The sequence below is a fragment of the Strix aluco genome, chromosome 2 (assembly GCF_031877795.1).
Source record: "Strix aluco isolate bStrAlu1 chromosome 2, bStrAlu1.hap1, whole genome shotgun sequence".
NCBI lineage: Eukaryota > Metazoa > Chordata > Aves > Strigiformes > Strigidae > Strix > Strix aluco.
In genome coordinates, this window is record NC_133932.1 from 42,456,728 (window position 1) to 42,478,598 (window position 21,871).

Genomic DNA, 21,871 nt, shown 5'->3' on the forward strand with positions numbered 1-21,871 from the left:
ATAAAGTGATGCAACTATATAAAGAACTTTCTCCTTAATTTCTTTCATTATTAAAAATAAAGAGCACATCAGATTAATGTATGTCAGACTCAATTGAATAGCTCTTCTAGTGTTTAAAGTGTATTCAACTTTAAAAAAGGGTCTTTATTTAAAGATTACAGATGTGCTTGTAAAAGTTAACATTACCATTGACAAGTTCACCAACAGTCAAAATAGAGCAGACTCAGCTGTTCCTTGCAAATGCTTCCTCAAAACTCCTGTGCTTATACTTAAATGACTTCTTAAATAACCTAAAATCACTAAATGAGTAAAATTTTATTATCACTTCTGCCTCTGAATCTAACTGAAACAAACGTCCTCCGCATTAATTTAACCTTTTTCTGAGTAAGTTTCCAATATAACATTACTCCATATCTACTTCAAGGTCAGACACAACATGCAACAGTTTACACACAGAATTTCTGAGCATTTAGTTCAGTATCTGGGTTACAGAACATTAGACCCATATTCACCAAACTACAGGACCTCCATTAATCAGAGCACAAATGGCATGTAAGCCAAAATGTGACTATAATGCATTTATCTAAAAACAGAAAACAGAGTCTACACAGCTGGCTTGCATTTTCTAGCACAGCAGATCATCTCCTAAAAGCGAAACAGTAGAACAAGCCAGACAGCACCACTACTGGAAGCTACGAATGTTAATGTTAGCATACATAAAAAGCCAGTGAATAACAAACTTTCAGAAGCAAGTTGTTTTGTGATTTCAATCAAATCATTACATGTTTATAAACATTCAACATTATCTTCCTGAGACTGTTTCATTCTGTATCTGTGTTTACCAGAGAAAAATTATTACATGATAGAGAGGAAGTTGGGGGAGCAGGGAACGGAAGTCCTTGATCTCCTCTACTTAAAAGATCAAAAGCAGCAGTGCCTGGTAAACGTGATGAAACCTACTCTAATGCTAGAAGAAAAACATTATTTACTAAATCACCAGCAGTTAATAATTTGGAAGAAATGCAAAACACTATGTAAGACAAATAACTCATTTTATTTGAAAAATTCAATACTCCTAGGATTGCTGTCACTTTAATACTACAGGCCTCAACAGATGCGCATTACCCAGAAGCATTTAAACCTGAAAACTAAACTGTCAATTGAACTAGCATAACCAGCCTTTGCTTTAGACAGGAAGCAAATCAAAAATCTCACAATGAATGCTCACTGAAGAATAGCACAATCCAGCATTTCTAATATTAAATATTACGGACTGTTGCTACACATTAAGAAGTCTTTTAACATAAAGAAACTACCTGTGCCTAAAAGAAGTTGAAAGTAGACGTGAAAGAGTCACAAATGTATATTCAACTTCACAACCATTTCCTGAATACAGTCAAAACATGCATAGTTACCTTAAAACAATCAAACAGGTGATCAAGCTGTTCAGGAGAGAAATCCCAAGCTAATTTTGCAAGGAGATCATGTACATTTTTTACAATGGCTTCATGTTTTCCTGCCTGTCAAGAAGACAAAAAGAATCCACCAACATTTGTAGCAATCCATATTAAGTCAAGGAGCAAGGCATCCTACATCATTTTTACAAAAAGACTGTTTGAGGTGGCCAGCAAAAGAAGCTGATGCTGTGGGAGCAGCGTGGCAAACTGAATGCTTACTTCACTGGGAAGTCACAGTATTTAGAGTTCCCTGGTATGTTTAAGTATTTAAGTGTGCTCTGTGTGTGTGTACACAAGTTTTTATTTAGAATATAAATACTGCACTATCACAATATTTACTTTTTTACCAATCATGCTGGGACAGTAAACAATAGTCTAAAAGCATGTTTTAACCTACAAATCAGTATTTTATTTTAATGTAGGTTTTTGGGGTTTTTTTAAAGGACTCAAAATCCACTTCCTCAGTGAATTTCATTGAGGTGTTTTAAGCTGTAAAACAATTTTCAGGACTTCCACATTGTTTCTCAGGCTGAAGTACTTCCTTTGTGCTAGTGGATTCACGGACAACTATTGCTTTCTATTACAAACAACTTGTTGGCAGAGAACATTTTCAAGTCCAGCAGCTTATAAAGTCTAACAATCAACTAACAGCAAGATGTTGAGTTATATACTGGACACGGTTTTAAGTAAAAGTTTGGTGTATATTACTGTTTTGACATTTAAGGAGGAAAACAGTAAGAAGAAAACAGCTAGCTTAATTTTAACTGGGTGAGAAGAAAATTTCCTTCCTACATGCCCAGGCTGGAAAGTGCATCCCATACTTTAAATCTGTACTCAAAACCAATACTTTTGGACCATGTGAATCAATAGCTGATTTACTGCAGAAAAATTTCCTGTAAGCATAGAATAAAAAATGTGAAATACCTAGAAAACAAAGTCACTGTAATTAATTTTGTACAGTATTAAAAATGCATGCATGAGCAGTTTTAAAATTAATTTCCTTCTAAAAGCTTGCATCAGTATTTCATTTAAAGACAAAAAAAGAGACTAATAGCTTCGTTACACGCTGTGCCATAAATTCTTTATAGCGTGCCATAAAATTTACTTTTTAAAAAGAAAAATTAAGTAGAAACATTCTTTTTCATGTTATGGGTCAGATTACAAGAGAAGGAATTATGAAACCACTTATTCCACTTGATTTTGCAAAACATCGTAGAATTTTTTTCTCTCGTCAGACCATTTCCTGAATAGAAAGAAAAACTGAGAGCATACAGGGCAGAAGGAACATCTACAATATAACAAATAAAAGCAGCAGCATGGACAGCTGCTGGGGGGGCAAGGCAAGAAGAGTAAGAAAAAGGCATATAACAATCTTGTCTTGGGAGGTTTTTAACAGACATAGGGAAGCCCTTAAGAACAGAAAAGGCTGGGAAAGCAGTACGAGACAATAGGAGAAGAAATGGAACACGGTGTGGGAACTGTCAGCTTGCTGTGCAGGAACAGGGAAGCACCTGTAAAGTTCTATTTAAATGCTCCAGAATGTAAGTAATAATGAGACTCCAACACTAATCTCTGCAATTTTATTTCTTGTCCAACTGGACCTATCCTTGCAACTCAACAGACTGCAGCTTAATGCTTGCCTTTAGAGACTTCCAATATTATTCCTTTAATCAAATACACTTCTATATTGTGAGCACTGGCTCTGTAAGACCTGAAAACACTTCAATAAAACTTAAAACTTACGTTACTTTCTAAAGGCAAAAGCAGCATGATTATATTACTTTTCATAAACTACTTACTTTTATTCTAGTTGTATACTGAGATTCTCAGGGCACTTCTATACTGTCAACTGTAAATTTGTTGTTGCCTCTAAACCCAGGCAGCAACATAACAGCTCTAGCCTGAAAGCAAAACCACACCGTTGCTGCACTGAGCCAGAGCTAAAATAGCCTGCCTGTTATATAAAGCTACACAGTAAATCAACTCCTCGCTACTGAATTTCATGCTCCAGCTGCTCTCAGCAGCAGTCATTTAGTAAGAACTTCTAAAAACTACTAAACACAGGGAGCAGTCAAGTTGGTAAAAATCATTCTGTATTAGCAGATTTTGGTATTCTTACCTTTTAGTCTATTTAAATTCCATGGCCAAAGCCACAGTGAAACTATCTACGCGAACAAGACTTACTGAATTTCAACTTTCACACAAAAATAAAAAACAGGGCAAAACTGCAGGAAGTGCACTGTGGCAACTACCTAATTGAAAGCATACGAAGTGAGCTGAGTAAGCTGGGTAACTGAGGGCATGGGAAATTTATTCCTAAATTTGTTTTGCAACCATTGGGGTGGACTATGCCTATTTTCTCAGGGTTGCACCACTTGTTCACATTTTTCTGGAAGTGTAAAAAGTTTGGCTTAAACTAGTTTATCCACACATCCCATTTCCAGCCACCAGGAGTAATAGAATTTCTTGAAAAACTTTTTTCCAAATTTCAGATTTTTTTTTTTTTTTTTGTCCTTATAAAAGGTCAGGCTCTAATATAGCTAATACAAGCCTAATAACAGCAAACTAACTTCTCAAAGTCTTTCCCCCCACCCCCGACTTCTTACAGTCTGGAGAGGTCCACAGACCACAAGTTGAAAACTAACAGTATGATCATGGACTCAAGTAATCTGTGTATTGCTCTGTTAGACAATGTAATTCTCTGAACAGGACTTTGGGATAAGGAGAAAATTTGAGTTCAGCCTGTGCAATTACTATCATGTTGGAATTGAAGTCTAGAGATTATGAAGTTAGTTGAAACACCAGAGGTTTCAAGTCAACCCTCTATTACATCACCTATATTCCCAAGTGTTTTAAATGTAACCTGAAAATAAGGACACCTGGATATGTCCACTCAAGTCAAACTCAGTTTCAGAAGCGCATGAACACACATAAATTAGGGATATAATACTACCCAATTCCTGTATTAGCCCTTGTCATGGTATAACCCCAGCTGGCAATTTAAGCACTACACAGCTGCTCACTCTCCACCCCACAGTGGGATGAGGGAGAGAATCAGAAGGGTAAAAGTGAGAGAACTTGTGGGTTGACATAGAGTTCAAGAGGTAAAACTTTTGCTTTACCTGCATAGCTCCACATAAGCTACTATCAAGAAATTTAACTCTATCCCTGCCAAAACCAGTACAACCCTCTTATCTTGGAAACCAGATTTAGCCTTCCTGCACTTGAAAGACTAGCCTAAGGGTTTACTTGTACAATTAAGTTACAGTTTTACTACCCATTACTTATGAACAAGGATATATGTACTCATGCTTGTCTCTATCCTAAAATGACCTTTTATTTTCTGTCTACTCAATAATTAATAATGATTTTGTCTCTTCAGCTGCCCATTATGTGTGCTAAACTCATGCAGCCCACAGGTAGGAAGCCCAGCTTCACCGATCATTTTCGTAAACAAGTCAATATTGCAAAATTTATGATTTTTCAAAAATAATCATTAAAACACAAAGGAAAGAGTTTGCTGTTAAAAAACTTCTAGAACAGTCATTATCATAAGCTTTATTAATAGCATTCTGCCCAAGAAAAATTTACACAACTGTGGTGAACTCAGATATTAAAGCATTTTAAAATATTAAGTCATTAAGTAGCATGTTCCTTCATAATCTAGACTTTCACCAATGTTGAGGGTTCCTTAATACTTAAAAAGGATAATCTTTGCACCATGTTCTGAACTGTTCCTTTAGACTTTACATACATGTGTAGTTGACCCCTTCCACTGAGGACACTTGAGAAGACAACTTTGATATCCAGGACCCCAGAAAAGAACACCATTTAATTTCAAATTTTTCTTTACTTTTGTCTAACACCAAGCAAAAGAAGCACAAGTCATCTTCTCAATACATGACATACAACAAGATCCCTCCTTTGCAGTAGCACGCAAGCAGTTGAATTCTTTACCTGTGCAGCCCAAATGTTGTCAAGATCCTGCAAAGTGAGGGCTTTTTCTTTGATGACAAAACGGAGAATTTTCTCTAACTTCTCTACATACTGAGGTTGATGAAGACTATCTCTCAACACAATTGATAAAATATTATTCTGCTGGATCCATTCCTGAATATAAAAAGAAAGTAGTGCCATCTCAAATTACTGAAGTGCTGTCACTGATATTTAAGATAAAAAGACAAATATCAACCTGTTACAGATTAATGACTTTATATACAATATTCTCATCGGGAGAGGTGAGAAAGATGCAGCACAAGAGGAAGGTATTTATCTCTAACTTTAATTTCCTCTTTAAAAAAAATAATCAGCATTTTAAGTATCACAGTGACTAGCGTATTGTGTTATCTCAAGAGGAAGTGTTTTTTCAGACATTAAATTATGAACCCAAAGCATAAAAATGTTCAAACAACTTCAAACATAAAAAGTCAATGGGAGGAACAGTTAGCTCTTCTATTCAAGGAACAAAATTTTTCTCTTCCAATTCACAATCATTAAATATCAAACCCAAGTTGCTTAAGACACTTCTAGTTTTACTGGTATGCCTACAGCATATCGCATAAAAAGGGCATAAGCAAAGACTGAAATATAAAAAGGTCAGATTATTTAAGTACTGCCACTTATAGGGTTTTTTAAAATGCTTCTAATTGAATTAGAGGCCAATATTCAACCATATTTAAGTAGATGCAATTTTTCCAGTGGTGTCATTGACATGGTGTCCTGTATTTTTTGCTCCTACTGAAGCAAAGCAGTGTCTGCTTTGAGTACTGAAAAAGAAAACAAACGTACACAGCATCATACCTTACAACAGTGTCCTTGATTACGGACTTACAGTATTCAAGCTAGTCTCATGGAATACTTCTATCTAGAAGCTTGCATTTAAAAACAGAGTCTCATCTGAGATATCAAACTATAGGGAGTATGTAAAAAGAGAGCTATCTCCTCCTATCGCTTTATGAAGTCAAACTGCAGACATTCTTTTTTGTCAGCAGTCTTTTTGCAGATTATAAACCTCACAACAGGTAGCCAGTCACAAAGACAGGGCAGAACAGTGCAAAAATCACTTAACACAACTAAATTTCACAAAGATGAAGAAAAATTTGTCCTTAATTTTACAAATGTTCATTTTAATAAGTTCCCTACATATGGACTTAAGCATGAAACTGTATTCAAAGTATGTAAATATTAAATAAAGTGTGACATCTAAAACTTTCTGTACCAAAGAATCCAGCTTCTGAAATGTGAAAAGCAGAGTAGTCACTTAGAACTCTAATAAGAAAAACTTACTTGAAGCACAGAAGCTAGACTATATCCTTATTTAAATGAACATTCAATTTTTAGGTACAGTGGCACTAAAGTTTCACATGAATCACACCTTTTTATCTAGGTTTATTATTTTTTTAAACACTATGTAAAAAACATACTATTCAAGGATCCCTTTTTAAGGCATGTTTTGAGCACTGAAAATAATTCTCAATGGCAGCTTTGAAACAAATACAGCATTTTTTCACAGAAAGACTACTATTGAAATGACTTATTACCATGACGTGATACTGTTTATAATAGCAGATATGAAAATCAGTAGTGTGTGCGGGATCCATAATATACAGCTACTTCTACCATTAAAGTAATAACAAGGAAGAAAATCTATTCAATTAATTTCGATGAAGAGGAGAACTTACTGCCATTCTTTCAGCTGTAAGCCATTCTTCCTCTTCAGGATTACCATGCCGATGAGTATAATATGACACACTGGATATTACTTTGTTAACTTCATTTAGTGCATTCATTTTACCATTGAAAGAAGAAATTTGCAACAACCTGTAAGAGAAATTAAATGTAAGAAGTGTGCAAAAAAAGTCAGCAGTAGCATATCATACTAGGAGTAGCATCTTACCTAAGTATCATTTTTAACCTAAATATTTCTAAGTTTTTTACAGTTTCTTCTTGTCCTGGAACTCTTGAAGCTAGGTTCTTTAGAGATTTGATTATCATTGACAGAGCATCATTTTTGGCTTCATTCTTTGCTTCTTTTTTCAGTTCATCATCTGTTAAATTTTCTAAAAATTGTGGAACCATTTCTATAATTGGAAGGAAATATTTCTTCACTGTATGTAATGTTAGAAATTCGTAACATTGTCCAAATGGCCTAAAAAGAAAGAAAAAGGGGATCAAAGTGCCATAATCGGTACTTGTGTAATATTAGATGGTAAGGAGCAATTCATTCAAGAAACTCAAGTCTATTTACAAGCACATGAAATGCTGAAGGTAAACACAGAGATAGAGTGAGAGGAAGTGTGTCAAGAAAAGACTAAGCTTTGTGATAATATAGTATTTCATGCTTAGTCCAACTTTTCCATATATGTAAATTGTTAGTTTCAAAAAAAACTTACTTGATGAGAGCTGCAATTATCTGAACATTCAACGCTGATCCACTCATGAAGCGATCATGCAAGATCTGAAATCCATTTAATGTGCCAAACTTGTTGATAAGATCTACTAGCCAACCCTGCAATATAATAAAAGTTATTTTCTGACCTTTACAAATTACCATTTAGAAATACTTTCAAGTACCTGTTAGTAACAAAGCTTGCTTTAAGAAAGTCCTTACACAATAAAGTGTTAGAAGGTAACAGAACTTACAGTGAACTTGCCTATGTAGTTTAAATATTCAGTTTTAAGAAAATACTTAGAAATAGGCAACAAGACCCTTCCCATTACCATGTCAAAGAACAGATACTGTACATTAGTTATTCAGAAAATTTATCAAATATATAGGAATAAAAATGACTATACTTCACGTTCAGCTTTGGCTGCTAAGTTACTACAGAAAGCATGACAAGTCTGGTATTTTTCTGTGGTCTGGATGTGATAATACTGCATATAAAAGCAGTAAGAATGCAAAATAACATTCTTCTAAACACAGTTAGCAATGCAAGGAAGTCCAAGGACACCCAGTTCTTTATCTTTGGTTCTTACATATCAATAGCTAGCAGTTCTACTAAAAAGAAAAAAAAAAAGGAAGAAAGCAACAAAAATATAATTCAGTTAGCTCCTGAAATTGTACCAGTGCCATTTGGAGCACAATTTGAAAAATTCAGACCCAAGAACCAGAACAGATGACTAATCTGCACTGCCAGTTCAAAAAACACAAACCCCAACTCCCCAACAAACTCCCAAAAAACCAAACACAAACAAAAAAAACTCCCAAACCACACTAACACTAGCATCATCCTAATGGCCAATTAAAAACAGTTCTGCAATCATTGAGAACTGTAAGAAAAGGGAGAGAAAATTCCTACTTTATCACATAATTTCCTCCTCAAAACATGTCACCTACAAAATCATGTTGAGTGAGAAGGTAAATCCATCAACTGGCAAATACAAGCAAGCCAATTAACACAGTAGGAATGGCATTCCAACAGAGTTGTGCCAGCTTACCACAGAAACACATGACAGTTTGATTGTGGACCAAAGACTGAAAGAGTTAGAAGGGGAAATGTACATTAAATCATGATTGGTTAAGAGTCCATATATATCACTGTAACATCTTAGTGATATAGAGAATGAAGGGGTTTTCTTTCCCACTCTAAAAACACTTCTCCATGGCTACTGTGTAATTAGGTAACACTGCATAAAATTAAAAATACAGGTCTGAAAACACTCTCTTACCTTTGGTGATCTTGGGTCAGGAGGACGGGCGTAAAGTTCATCTTCAGCAAGCTGGACTCCTGCAGGAACTGTTTCTGAGGGACGAGTACCATTGTATAGATGGAATTTGCAGTGAGGATTTAAGGCCATGGCAAGAAGTTCAAGAAGGGGAAACCAGTCTTGGGACAGCTTGGCCACACACAGTTCCACTAGTCGATGAGTGTTGTTAATAATACATCTCTATTAAGAAAAAAACAACCACCAAGAATGCGGCAGGTGACTGTACAATGAATATGAACTATAAACTCTGAACCATTTGTACCTAGCATGCAGGATTGCATAAGGAGTTTTACAATGTTGTATCTTAATTTGTACTTCCTCTAATAAAGGCTTTAAACAAACCTTAAACTATCTGTTTTCAGCTAAAAATTAAATTTAGGAAAAAGACACAAGTATTTTTAGTTGAGACATTCATGAATCACCACTGAACTATTAACTTTTCCTTCTTTTACCCATTTCTCAGATTTTAATTTGCTTATAAAGATCTCTACAGTTTCTCATTTGGCATATGACTAGCTGTCCAACAGGTAGTTTTTATATTCAAGCAGCTGCTACAAACATTCTGAAGTTAGCAGGTGGTTAAAAGCTTTTACTAAAAAAGCAAGTTTTCATGTCCTAGCTTGCACATAAAAATAAGCAGGTCTCTAGACATCGGGCCAAAGACAGCCTGCCTAACAAGAGCTGCACTACTGAACATGCAAAGTTTCATTCCTCCCCATATCATCTCTCATGTTTTATTTCCTTCCAAAAACACCTGAGGCAATAAGACAAAATATTGATAGCAGGACGATTCTCCACCCCCTCCCCAGCCATTTGTACAAGAGTTCTCCCAGTTCTCTGTTGAGATGAGTTTCAAAAATAAGATGCAGTCTCCTCATAGTCACAAAGGCAGTCTCCTTCCTCATTTAAATTACTATGCTTTTCAGAAACGTGTTAAAAACTCACATGAATCTCAAACTTCCAGCCGCTCACTGCCTCATCTGTAAGGATTTTTGTGAAAGATATAGTTAACCCATCTCGAAAAAATCGCTGGCACGCTTCACTTTTGACATCAAGGCCTATTTTAAAATAGAAAACAAAAAACCAGACTATTAGAGATGCAATTTCATTAGTTGTTAGATGAACTTTTAAATATTGAAAGCAGCGATTTGGACTTCAAAGGTTTGGTGTTTAAAGTTTCAGAATTCTTTTAAAAAGAGAAGCCTTAGATGAAGCAAACTTACATAAGCTTGAATGGACAAAACCATGATGGAATAATGTTCTAGTAAATCCACCTCAAAAATTGCACTCCTTTAGATAATTCTAAAATTATTTTAAAAACATGTGATAGAGTGCTTTTTTCCCACGCTTGTAACACTCAAAGTTATAGTAGCAAAAGTAACAGTAAGTACAATCTTTATCTTCCATTCTTCTGGTATACACCCATTTATGCTCTCTCTTATTTAGCTGCTACCAGTAAAACTCTGAGTGAAAAGCAGAAAGGGTGAGACCTGCTCAGTTTCCCAGACACAATTCACCTGCAAAAATAAACATGAATCCTTCTGTCTCTCACCCTCCCTCCAAGTACAGTTTCTTGTCATTCTGCTGCCAGGACCCAATACACTTAGACCCCAACACTGCTGTAAACCTTCACAGCCACCATGTCAAGTTTACAATTAAAGAATAATGGGCCATACTTTTCTCTTAGCTATTTTAAAACTCTGAAGTTATTTATAACCCAGTATTTCAAGAAATCTGTACTTCCCCTTCAAAAGCTCAGTTAGAAACTCTAAATAGGGCTAAAAGTCAACAGAAAAATATACTGATCATGTATGTACACACTGGAAACAATGAAAGCCATTGGGTACCTTATAAAAACAAAACTGTGACCTGCCTGCACTGTTTCTTTACGGAACAAGTTTAATTTTCAATCAGAGAATCTTAGCATGCAACAAGCCTACAGCGTTCAGATTCCCAAAAATCACTGCCACCACTCCCTCCTCCTGCAATCTCCTTAATGAGACATCCTGACAGTAACTTCCACTGGTTTGGGAAGGATTGATTTGCATTATCAAATTAAGGTTCCTCATAGTCACAAACAACTGTACAACAGAAGTTCCTTTCAAAAGTGGTAACAGAACATCTGCTCTGCATGCCAGTAGATACCAAACTTTCCAAACTCCTGTAACAGGGCCTGCTAGCCTATACTCTTACAGTGGGTGTGGCTCTCAAGCAACTAGAGTAAAGCATATGGAGAGCCCCTGTCACCTCCTTGAAAACTATTCCAGTGCACCCTCTTTTTATCACTACCAGAAGTACACGTGGCCAAGTATAAAAAATCTCCACGTTATCTTTCTATGTAGCTTGCAGTCTGGATAGCTGACATCCCCACTCTATGTAGTAAGTTCTAAGACCAATAATACAAGGCTGCAAGCCACAGCAATGACAACATGACAAAAGACGAGAGATGCACTACTGCACTTGCAGTAAACTCAGGACTTTGTTAAATCCTCAAGGAGGTAAAGATGACAACTTCACCCCATACAAAACAGAGGACAGGGAAGGTATCTAATGTGGTCAACCTAGGGGGCTTACCTAGGGGAAATGTTCCTTTCTGAACCCAAATGTAGCAGTGCACTTAGTTCTTGAATACAAATTCAAAGCCGGCACTCAAGTGATTTTAATGCTCCTCAGAGTACCAGTACACTGCACTGAAATATCTCTCCAGCTTTCAAGTACTTCTTGGACCACCTCCCCCCACAATGGTTAGACAGCTTCAGTCAGCAAGACATTTCAAACCAAGTTCAGGAATACCAAAACACACTGTTTTAAAACACACTGTCCTTTCCGTACTTCACTGGAGAGGGAAGATGTAGAACCTCAGAAGACACCTGTATGACTCCTAGATATACAATAACCTTCTACCTTCTCCCACAGTGCTGCAAACTGCTGAAACAACAGATGAAACAACTGATAACACTTATGGAAGGAGCCAAGGCTAGGTGTCTATAAGGACTGAAGTATCATCAAAAGGAAGGTACAGGAGTCCTAGAAGACAGCGGGTTGGGAGAGGAAGCAAGAGCAATCCAAAGCCAGTGAGAAGAGAAACAGCAGTTACACTAGACACCTGGCGTCTACTGCTTGAATCAGATTCTACCGCTTGAATCAGATTCAGTATCACTAACTCTTAAGAAAGACTGCAAGCAGCCATTTTTCTCTCAATTGTCCAAATTCTGAGGGCAGTGAAGGATAAGGAAGAATACAAGAGATACGTAAGTATATGCATCCCTGAGCTAAGTATTTAGAGAAAAGTTGGAGAAATGAGTTATGCAGTGAGAAAAAAACTAGTATGAAAGGACAAGGCCATGTGCAATATACAGTATACGGGAGTTGCAGTTAAGGGACCAGAGGAAGAACAGAGGGCCATTTGACTTCTGTACTTATGCTTAAAAGCAGTCGATTTGGCAGATAAAACACACAGAGTATGTTAACCCTGACACAAGAGCAGAAACACTCTGTGTCCACAAAACTTGTCAGTCCAGATGCAACTGTATATGAAAAAACTGATGCATCTAAGGGGTATTCAACAGTATATGGTTGAAGCACCAAGGCCCCAAGCAAAATCACCCAGCTCCTCTTCTCCAGGATGTTGGACTACACAACTTTGTAACTGGAACCCCAGAGCTTAGCTAGCTCCACACACTGGTGTGGCACTGTGCCAGGCCTGGAGCACAGCACAGAAACCGTTCAGTGGCTTAGCAAAGGCTGGCTCAGACCCTGTAGAACTGACAGTGGCCTGGAGCTAATAACCTCAGAGGAAACCCACAGTTGCCCATGGGCACAGTGGCTACACATGGCACTCAGATTCTGGCAGTCTTTCAATAACTCTTAATCATCAGGAGTATGAGAGTGCTGCTACATCAAGATGCTGCACTGACCCTGCTATAGTTCATTTGACTGAATTGGTTCTAGCCCAGATACCTGGCTAAGAAACTTTGGAACATGACAACACAAATCTGCTGTCCCTGCTTTAGATAGATGGCTAAAAAAAACCATTTCAAGAAAATGCAGAAGATACTGCTTCAGTAAGGAACTCAAGAGTGGTCCCACAGAAACACAGATGGATCATCCAGACAGACATTGTCTTTAGAGAGGATGCTGGAAACAACTCCCATCATTGGGCTGCCTAGCTTTTGGATGCACACACACTTTTTTTTTTTTTTTTTTTTTGAGTCTCTAGGGCCTGCCTCTACTCTTTCCCACTCTGTAAGCCTTCATAAGTCATCAAAACCAAAGATTTGGGATCAAGGTTGAAGGTTTAAGCTGCACGGTGAAATCTCAGTTTAAATAAACCACAATTTCTAGAAGTTCCCTTGCATCTTGCTTCTGTGTGTCACACTGGAAAGTTCTGTCAGCATGTTAAAAACTGAATGTAAAAATTAGGAGCAATAAAATCCACAACAAAGGTGGAGCAGTGCAGAGTTGTTGAGGGGATTTTGAAAGAAAGAGTGGAAAATACTCTAGCCTGTTAGAAAATGAAAACCTGTAACAAACCATTTTTTTCACTTCTAAATTTGTAGCACCCAACTCACTATGAAATTTATTTCTGGATCAAATATCATTATTCAAAACACTGCATAAGTATTCCAGGATTATCATGAAGATAAACTTCCATCTTGCTATTAAACACTATTTTTTAAATAGGTTTTCTTCTATTAGCAAGTAACTCCACACTATCATTTGATAGTCTCATGGCTTGCTTAATGAAGAATAACTGATGCCTACACATAAAGATAATTTTCCATGAATAAATGCATCTGCCAGGAATAATGCGACTCACAATCTAGACAGGATTCATACTGCTCTGTCAAATTTGTTACTTGCACTTGAAGGTGGTAATGATGACATTTAATTCTTACAAGTACTTTCAATTCAGTTCAGTTATGCCCCTTTCAATTTCAGTTCCTGAAAAGATTTTAAAAGGATGTAAATAATCACTCTTATTTTATAGACAGGGTCACAAAGCAGTTACCCCAGAGTCATTCCAGAATGCCAATGACAATGGCCACTGGCAATGTTAGGAATAAAAGCTACTTAAGAATCCTAACCACTAGAAAATGGTGCTTGACAAAAAAAGATGAGCAGGCTCTTTTCAAGTTTTGTTGATCCACAATCTAAATGAGTTACAGACTGCAATATAAAATATATGTAATTCAACAGCTGGTTATTTTTCAGTTCTTGTTTCAGTTCTTCCCTTCTGAAACAGAACTCCTCAGATTAAGAAAAATGCCCACGGACAGGTAGCAAGATGTCCAATTTTACATCCTGCTGAGATAACGGAACACATTTTTGATCTGTTAAGAAATGGACAGAACAGAATCATTTATATTGCTTCTCTATATATACACAGCTCTGAAACAGTGTCCGCCCAGTTCTGAGCTACCAAAACAGTGTCAGTTACACCAAGTGAGAACCCTATCATATTCCTTGAGCACTGGAAGTTTTTTAAAAAAGAACCTTCTTAGCCATCACATAGTTTCAGTAGCCAGGAAAAAAAAAAAAATATCTAGGATGTAACTGTAAAGATAACGCAGTTAACGAACAACTACTTCCAACAGCTTTCCTTGTTTTCGCCTTAGCCAATAATCCTTGCACACGTACACACATAGGAATTCATCTAGAGGGCAAGAGGAAGAATAATGAGATAGCAATGCAGAAGCTCTTTTCAGAATTGAACACCAACAACTTAATAAAAATCAAAGTGCATAAAGCATATTAATAGATTTTCACTGTTTTTCACAAGGGGGGGGGGTGGGAAAGAGAGAAGACTGGGAATTTCAACTAAGTCTGATGGTTTGGAGAGGTACATTGATGTTAGGAGTAGCCAAAAAAATCTCATTCTGCTCTTATTACTTCACTGCATTGACAGTTTTTTTGGTTTTTGGTTTTTTTTAAAAAGATGACTTAACAGCTGGCAGCACATACATCTCCTCTCTCACAAATCACAAGCAGAGAATTTTTTTACTGCACTCTTCCAACAGCTCAGACACATAGATGGCTGCATTTTCTTTCCGTTAGTTGGCATTTCTTTTGCTCCTGAACAGATGTGATCACTTGAAAATTCTACACTCACCTTAGGATTCCTGCCAGACCTAGCTACACGCAAAGAAGCCAACTTCAAGCACAACTATGGTTGATAAATCAGCATTGGCAACAACATGTCATTATCTGTTTTGGATCACAAGGGTGCACCGTAACTTTTGTTTCTCCAGAGAGTGCTCCAAAGCAAAAAAGACTTACAGAAAATAATCAAGGTAACCCAGAATCTCATGAACACAAGCAGCTTTTTATTCTTAAAACCACGTAAGAATAACCCTTATTAACATGGAAATGAAGTCATCCTGGTCCAGCTCTGCAAAAGTAAGGAACAGGCACTCCGTATGTCACTATATTTAAAACTCAGCTAGCTGCAAAGTGCAGATATCCTAGAAAAATATTTTTATCTGACTTCTGATATTACTGAAATACCGTGGCAACAAATACTGACCGGAACAGGAAACCAAAGCAACTTCACAGGAGAACAGAACTTTCCAGAACACAAGACAAACTTGTTAATCTGACTAGTACAATTTAGCAAACACATACACAGTCCTGATACAGAATCCTCCTATTTCCAAGCAAATCAGACACAGCAAACAATATGGTAGAATTACTAGTCTAAGTCATGCTGTTTAAAATTCTAGCTTTTCTCTAATATTCTCAAAAGTATGTATGTACCAAATTTGAATAAAAATTTATGGCAAAACATTCGGAAAGCTAGATTATAGTAACTTGTTTTTAAAAAACTAGAATTCTTTGAGTTTTACTATCTATTATAAAGACCAAACCCACTAGGTCTGATATCAAAGTGAATACAGAAAACAGGTAGGACAGGAATTGCAAGATTTTTATTGCTGTGAGCTTATTCAACTTCCCTACTTATGCTAAGGCACCTAATTTCTAACTACACTGATGGCTTTCTAAAATTTCTGATCTATGAATGTTCTGCATACCACTCTGACACAATCTTCAGGATGAGGGACTGCAACAGAAATAATTAAGAATTTTTCAGCCTCCACCAGGGATTCAAAAGAACAAGGAAAGACTTTACACACTGGCCCAGTAATCATTAATTGTCTTTTCACCTTACCTTTTTTACTCAGGTCAATAGCAGCTTCTAGAAGAACTTCTAATTCCCCTTTCGGCAATACAGGAACAACCCATCGAGGCCTATATTCAAAACCAAAACAAATCCCATTGTATTTCAATTGTGCTTTTTACAAATCAAGAATCCTTGCCCCTTTGTAATGCTTTCAATATAGGGTGAGAATATAAATTTTTAAAGGCCCTGACGAGCACTCCATTTAAAAAAAAAAAAAAACAAACACAAAAAACACCACAAACCCCTCTGATTTGATGATTTGAGCCTCTCTCTACAACTCTAACCCATTAAAAAAAAAGTATTTCAAGAAATCCAGTGAAGCAAACATGCAAGAATCCTAATTCCACTATCAAGATATTTGCACAAATAATCTACACCCTCTGAAAAAAGTGTGAAAATACCTGTTGATCATGTCATCCAACTTTGCCAGGTCTGTGTGTGGAAATGCAGGCTCCTCATCTTCAAGCTGGGGTGGAGCATCTCCTTGGCCCTGCTCATCAGGCGGGGTAGCTGGGGAGTTCTCATTGGAAGAATCAGGTGAAGAAGTCTAAAATTGGTATGGAAAACACTTTAAATACTGTCTGCACTTACGTGCCACTTAATTTTGGCATTTTTCCTTCACAGTTTCAAAGAATCACTTGCAGTAAGTACCTGTCATCATAAAATCTAATAAAATCATTTGATTTCAGATTTATTAATAAAAAAACAATACAGCATTCTATCTCGACAGTTTAAAAATTAGGCTGTTTCCCAGTGAGGAAAGTGGGGATTTTTTTAACAGACTTTTATTTTCAGCAGACCACCTGTCTACAAGGTGAAAATAAAGACTATATGGGTGCTCTGGTTCTTACAAATGAGTAACACACCACTATGGCTGGCTACTAACCAACCTCCAAGAACATAACTAGTTAAGCCCATTTTGATGGGCCATGCAAAATACAATACATTTCGTAGATGCATGCTTATTTGTATACAGAAATAGCATGAATTGACAATAATAAAAATTCGAATTAGAACAGCAAGATTTAGGAGGACAAGAGAGGCCCAAAGCCTCAAGTACATTTTCTTCACAGCACCCTGTATGGTGCTGGTTTTAGATTCATGACCAAAACAGTATAGATAACAAACCAGTGTTTTGGTTGTTGCTGAAGAGTGCTTGCACAGATTCAAGGACTGGTGTTTCTCACTTTGCCCCCAAGCAGTGAGTAGGCTGGGGATGGGCAAAAGGCTGGGAGGGGACACAGCAGCAACAGCTGACCTGAACTGACCAGAGAGATACTCCATACCATATAGCATCATGCTCAGCAACAAAAGGGGGGGTCACAGGGTGTGTGTGTGTTCCAAGGTAGCTGTTGCTTGAGGACTAGCTGGGCATCCATCAGCTGGTGGTGAGTGACTGCATTTGCACCACTTGCTCCCCCCCTACACTTTCACTTATTAATCTGCCTTTATCTCAACCGATACATTTTCTTACTTTTCACTTCTGATTCTCTCCCCCATCCCACAAAGGCAGAGGGAGTGAGTGCTTACCTGGCAGCCAAGGTCAGCCCACCACACATGTCCCAAAGAACAATTAATTCTCAGGAACTAACAACCATTAAAGCTTATGGTATTAAAACAAGTATCATCTTCATACTGATTAAATGACAAAGTGGGGCTTTTCTTTTAAATGGGTTTGGCTGCACTGTTTAAATGCATCTTTTTCTGGTATTTTTTTCCCCCAGCAAAAGGAATCATCACATTATGATGTAGTATTTGAAAGTGTTTGCTTGTCATTTGAAAGCAGGACAACCTGTTCAACAGAAACATGTTAAGCTGTTCAGGAAGTCTAGTGCAATGAACAGAGACCTAGATGAAGCTGGTCTTAAAGACCTGATACCCGTTTGTAAGCTGTTTTATCCAAAAAGTGCTTCTGCAGAACTGAGCATAAACTGAACTCAGAGAGCAGTTTTACCGATCTGTGGCAGGTAAGTTTACAATGAGGTTCCTGTTGAAGCTTCTGATATTATTCCAAGAAGGCTCCTTATCCAAAATACATATGCTTGAAAGAACTATGCCACTGCCTGAAAAGGGAGCATCTTTTGCAATGCAGTGCTCTCTAACTGTATCTACTTTGCCAATAGCACTGCCTTCATCCCTCACAATCTTTTTGTATTTCCAGACACACACAAAATAGTATCTAACTTAACTAGAAACCTCTAGGAATACATAAACTCAATTCAGAAACACTATTTCTAAAGAACTAACCCCTTTATTTTTAGACAACTTGATTGTTAATATCATACCTGATTCTGCTGGAGGGGAGGCTGGGACTGTCCATCAGGAGCCTGGCCCTGGCTATCATTCCCTCCTACCGGAGAGCCACGAGTCGTGGCTGTCATACTCGACACAGGGCAGATCTTTGCAATTTTGTCTGCTTATGTAGTTGTTGTGAGAGAAGAAATTATAGTCCACTTAGTAAAGTTGAAGTACCAGCATATGCTTGCCTTAAAAAGCTCCAACTCAAGAACATGCCATCTTGCAGAGACCATTGCATAACCTGGAAAAAACAAAAAGTCAATATGCTATACTGACACATGCATATAAAAGTAATCTGTACCTGGAGAAGAACACTACAAAACCAAATAGACTGCTGTAAAGAATCTTTTATTTTAGACTTAGTATTTATTTTTATTGAGCACAACTGACATCAGAAGAAGGTAACATCTGAAATATTTAACATGATTTTAATGTTTTAAGTAAAAGTTACACTGATAATTACCTCTACACCACTGAGAAACTGACACACATCCAATATGTAGCTGTTTGACTCTGTTGCACTTGAATCACTACAGTAGATTTCCAATTTGAATTCAAGGTGCTGATCGAGGTCTATGTAGAAATGACCTGGTTAAGAGCAGGAACAGCCAAATTTGTCATCTTTTCTGATACTCTTCTCTTGACACTGTCTAACTGCAGATGTTTGAGAGTGAGTTAGAGATTGATTCTACCTCAGCTAAGACTAGTAGAGACCCTGCTGCCAAACTTCTGTTAGCACATTGGTATTTACCCAGGGCATTTGAACTGTATTCCCCTCTTCCAGCATGTGCGCATGAGCACCTGGGTCCACCAGCCTTTCCGGCCCACTACAAAGTCCATCACATCCCCACCAATTATTTTAGTGGATTATATGAAGAAAATCCTGACATCAGATTTATTTGTTGATCTTGTAATCATGATACCCCAACAGTTCAACAATCACTATGTATTCCAACTTCATTGTGTTAAATAAAGAAATAAAAAGTTGCATTAAGTTATAACAACAATTCCACTCTACACCACAGGGCACTGCATAACCACAGAAGACAAAATGTCATTTCCCAGAGCAACTCAGACTTCCAAGCACCACATAAACCAACAAGAGTGCTCAGAAAGTTCAAAAGTCAAGCATGGTGGTAGAAAGAACTGTATGAGCTTTCAGCAAGATTCATTTGGCAATGCTAAGTTCCTGATGCGATCAGCAAAAGTGTCAAGTTTAACAAGTTAGAGTGAAATTTCTGCTGTAACACTATGCATATTTGTGTTTTATTATGTCTCAAATTAATTTTCAATGCTGTTATCTTTCTCCAAGACACTTTAAAATCCTTTCCTAAATTGTGCAAATTTGCAAGCCATTACATATACCATAAAAATTTTGACTGAATACACTACTACTCCTCTGCCCAGTCTCCAATAAACAGCACCAACAAATTTAGAGATCTCTAATATTGTCACTAAAATAATGTTCACTTTTGAACAAAACTGTATTCTTTGAATACAGTCAATTGTAATCCATCCCTGCCCTTCAGAATTCACATTCATAGGTCTTAGTAAGTCTGCTAAGGCCAGAACAAAGGCATTTCCGACTCAAATTTTCTTTAGGAAGAAACTAAATTTTTAAATGCAGTTTTAAAAATGAACTTACTTTCATAGAATCATAGAATGGTTTGAGTCAGGACCTTAAAGACCATCTAGTTCAACCCCCCTGCCATGGGCAGGGACACCTTCCACTAGACCAGGTTGCTCAAAGTCCCATCCAACCTGTCCCTGAACACTTCCAGGGAGGGGGCAGCCACAGCTTCTCTGGGCAACCTGTTCCAGTGTCTCACCTCCCTCACAAAAAAAATAATTTCTTCCTTATATCAAACTGAAAGACGGTTGATTCAGGTTGAAAACTGTTACCCCTCGTCCTATCACTACACTCTCTGATAAAGAGTCCCTCCACATCTGTAGGCCCCCTTTAAGTACTGGAAGGCCACTATAAAATCTCCCCGGAGCCCTCTCTTCTCCAGGCTGAACAACCCCAACTCTCTCAGCCTGTCCTCATAAGGGAGGTGCTCCAGCCCCCTGATCATCTTTGCTGTCCTTTAATTGGTGCCCTTTTGTAATGTCCTCCTGAGTATTTAAGTATTTTCTATTGATGTTTTGGAAGATCACTAGGTATATTAGCAAGACAAAGTTTCCTGCCATACATATATATATACACATACATACACACATATATACGTACACACACTGCAGTCTACTGCAGTTCAATGCAGTCAGTTCCCCTGCACCACCCGACCGAGGCTTCTAAGTACCTGCATAAACCAATGTAATCAAACTTCTGCCAACTTACACTGTACTTTTCAACAGCCCTAAGCCAACTACCACAACAATAAACCTTCCTTAACCACCATCCTTCCTTAAGAGGTCTGATTCACAATACAGCCACACAAAAACTTGTGCTGGCACAAGGAATGAGGTAGCAAAGAAGCAGGAAAAGGGTGAAACAGCAGCAATCCTGGTCTAGGTTGGCTTAAACTCCAGAAAGAAGCGACCACTGGCAGATGTCGTTCCACAATACCTTACATCAAGCGCAAGCTGCTTCAATCTCATCTTTTTTTTATTCTAATGCTTTCGGCTGAACTATCATAAAGTGAGCCAGTTCAGAGTACCAAAGGAAACAACAACAACAAAAAAAAACCCAAACTTACAAAGAATGAATATTTTTCAGTTTCTTTAATTACCTGAACTGGTGTACTGCAAGGCCAGAGAGTACTCATTCCAAGGCCAGTCAGGGAGCCAGGACAAAACTGTAGCTCTCCTGTTTGAATGACTTACAGTGGATTTACCCTCAGATTTTGCCTCTGTACTTAGCTGAAGGGTCTGGGCAAAGCATTCTTGTTAAATCCCTTTCTGCTCAAGGCGAGTGACAATTTAGCTAGGAGATACAAGAAAACTACTACTGAAATAACCAACTTATTCAAAACCTTGTAGATACACAGAGTAAAACAAAACCTGTGTAACAAAAATATATAGAATTTTGTAGACACTAGTAAATACAGAACATTTACATAAAGGACTAACGTATCTTTTTCTTCTTACTATTTAGTGACTGTTTGCTTAAGAGTCTAATCACAATGTTCTATGTATATTACTTAAATTACGTTCCCAGAAAAGCGTATTCCAGGGCCTCCAGAGAAGTTCACTTGGCTTGACCAACTTCTTAAGTGGGTTCAGCACT

At 37.4% G+C, this 21,871-nt stretch overlaps 1 protein-coding gene across 5 annotated transcripts in view; it reads right to left on the reverse strand.

The window, feature by feature from the left end:
• Positions 1–21,871, reverse strand: part of USP9X (ubiquitin specific peptidase 9 X-linked) — a 107,359-nt gene that overhangs the window by 62,265 nt on the left and 23,223 nt on the right. For 4 of the 5 annotated variants that reach the window (XM_074814526.1, XM_074814522.1, XM_074814524.1 and 1 more), the window contains 10 exons: positions 18,633–18,886; positions 16,749–16,894; positions 16,336–16,415; positions 10,113–10,225; positions 9,129–9,347; positions 7,850–7,965; positions 7,354–7,605; positions 7,139–7,277; positions 5,415–5,567; positions 1,416–1,520 (listed from right to left, as the gene is read on the reverse strand). In XM_074814526.1, the coding sequence (XP_074670627.1) occupies positions 1,416–1,520; positions 5,415–5,567; positions 7,139–7,277; positions 7,354–7,605; positions 7,850–7,965; positions 9,129–9,347; positions 10,113–10,225; positions 16,336–16,415; positions 16,749–16,894; positions 18,633–18,728 (1,419 nt within the window). In that variant the 5' untranslated portion in view covers positions 18,729–18,886. Of the gene's footprint in view, positions 1–1,415; positions 1,521–5,414; positions 5,568–7,138; positions 7,278–7,353; positions 7,606–7,849; positions 7,966–9,128; positions 9,348–10,112; positions 10,226–16,335; positions 16,416–16,748; positions 16,895–18,632; positions 18,887–19,108; positions 19,234–21,871 lie in introns of all 5 variants that reach the window. The other variant, XM_074814523.1, reaches the window with a different exon arrangement.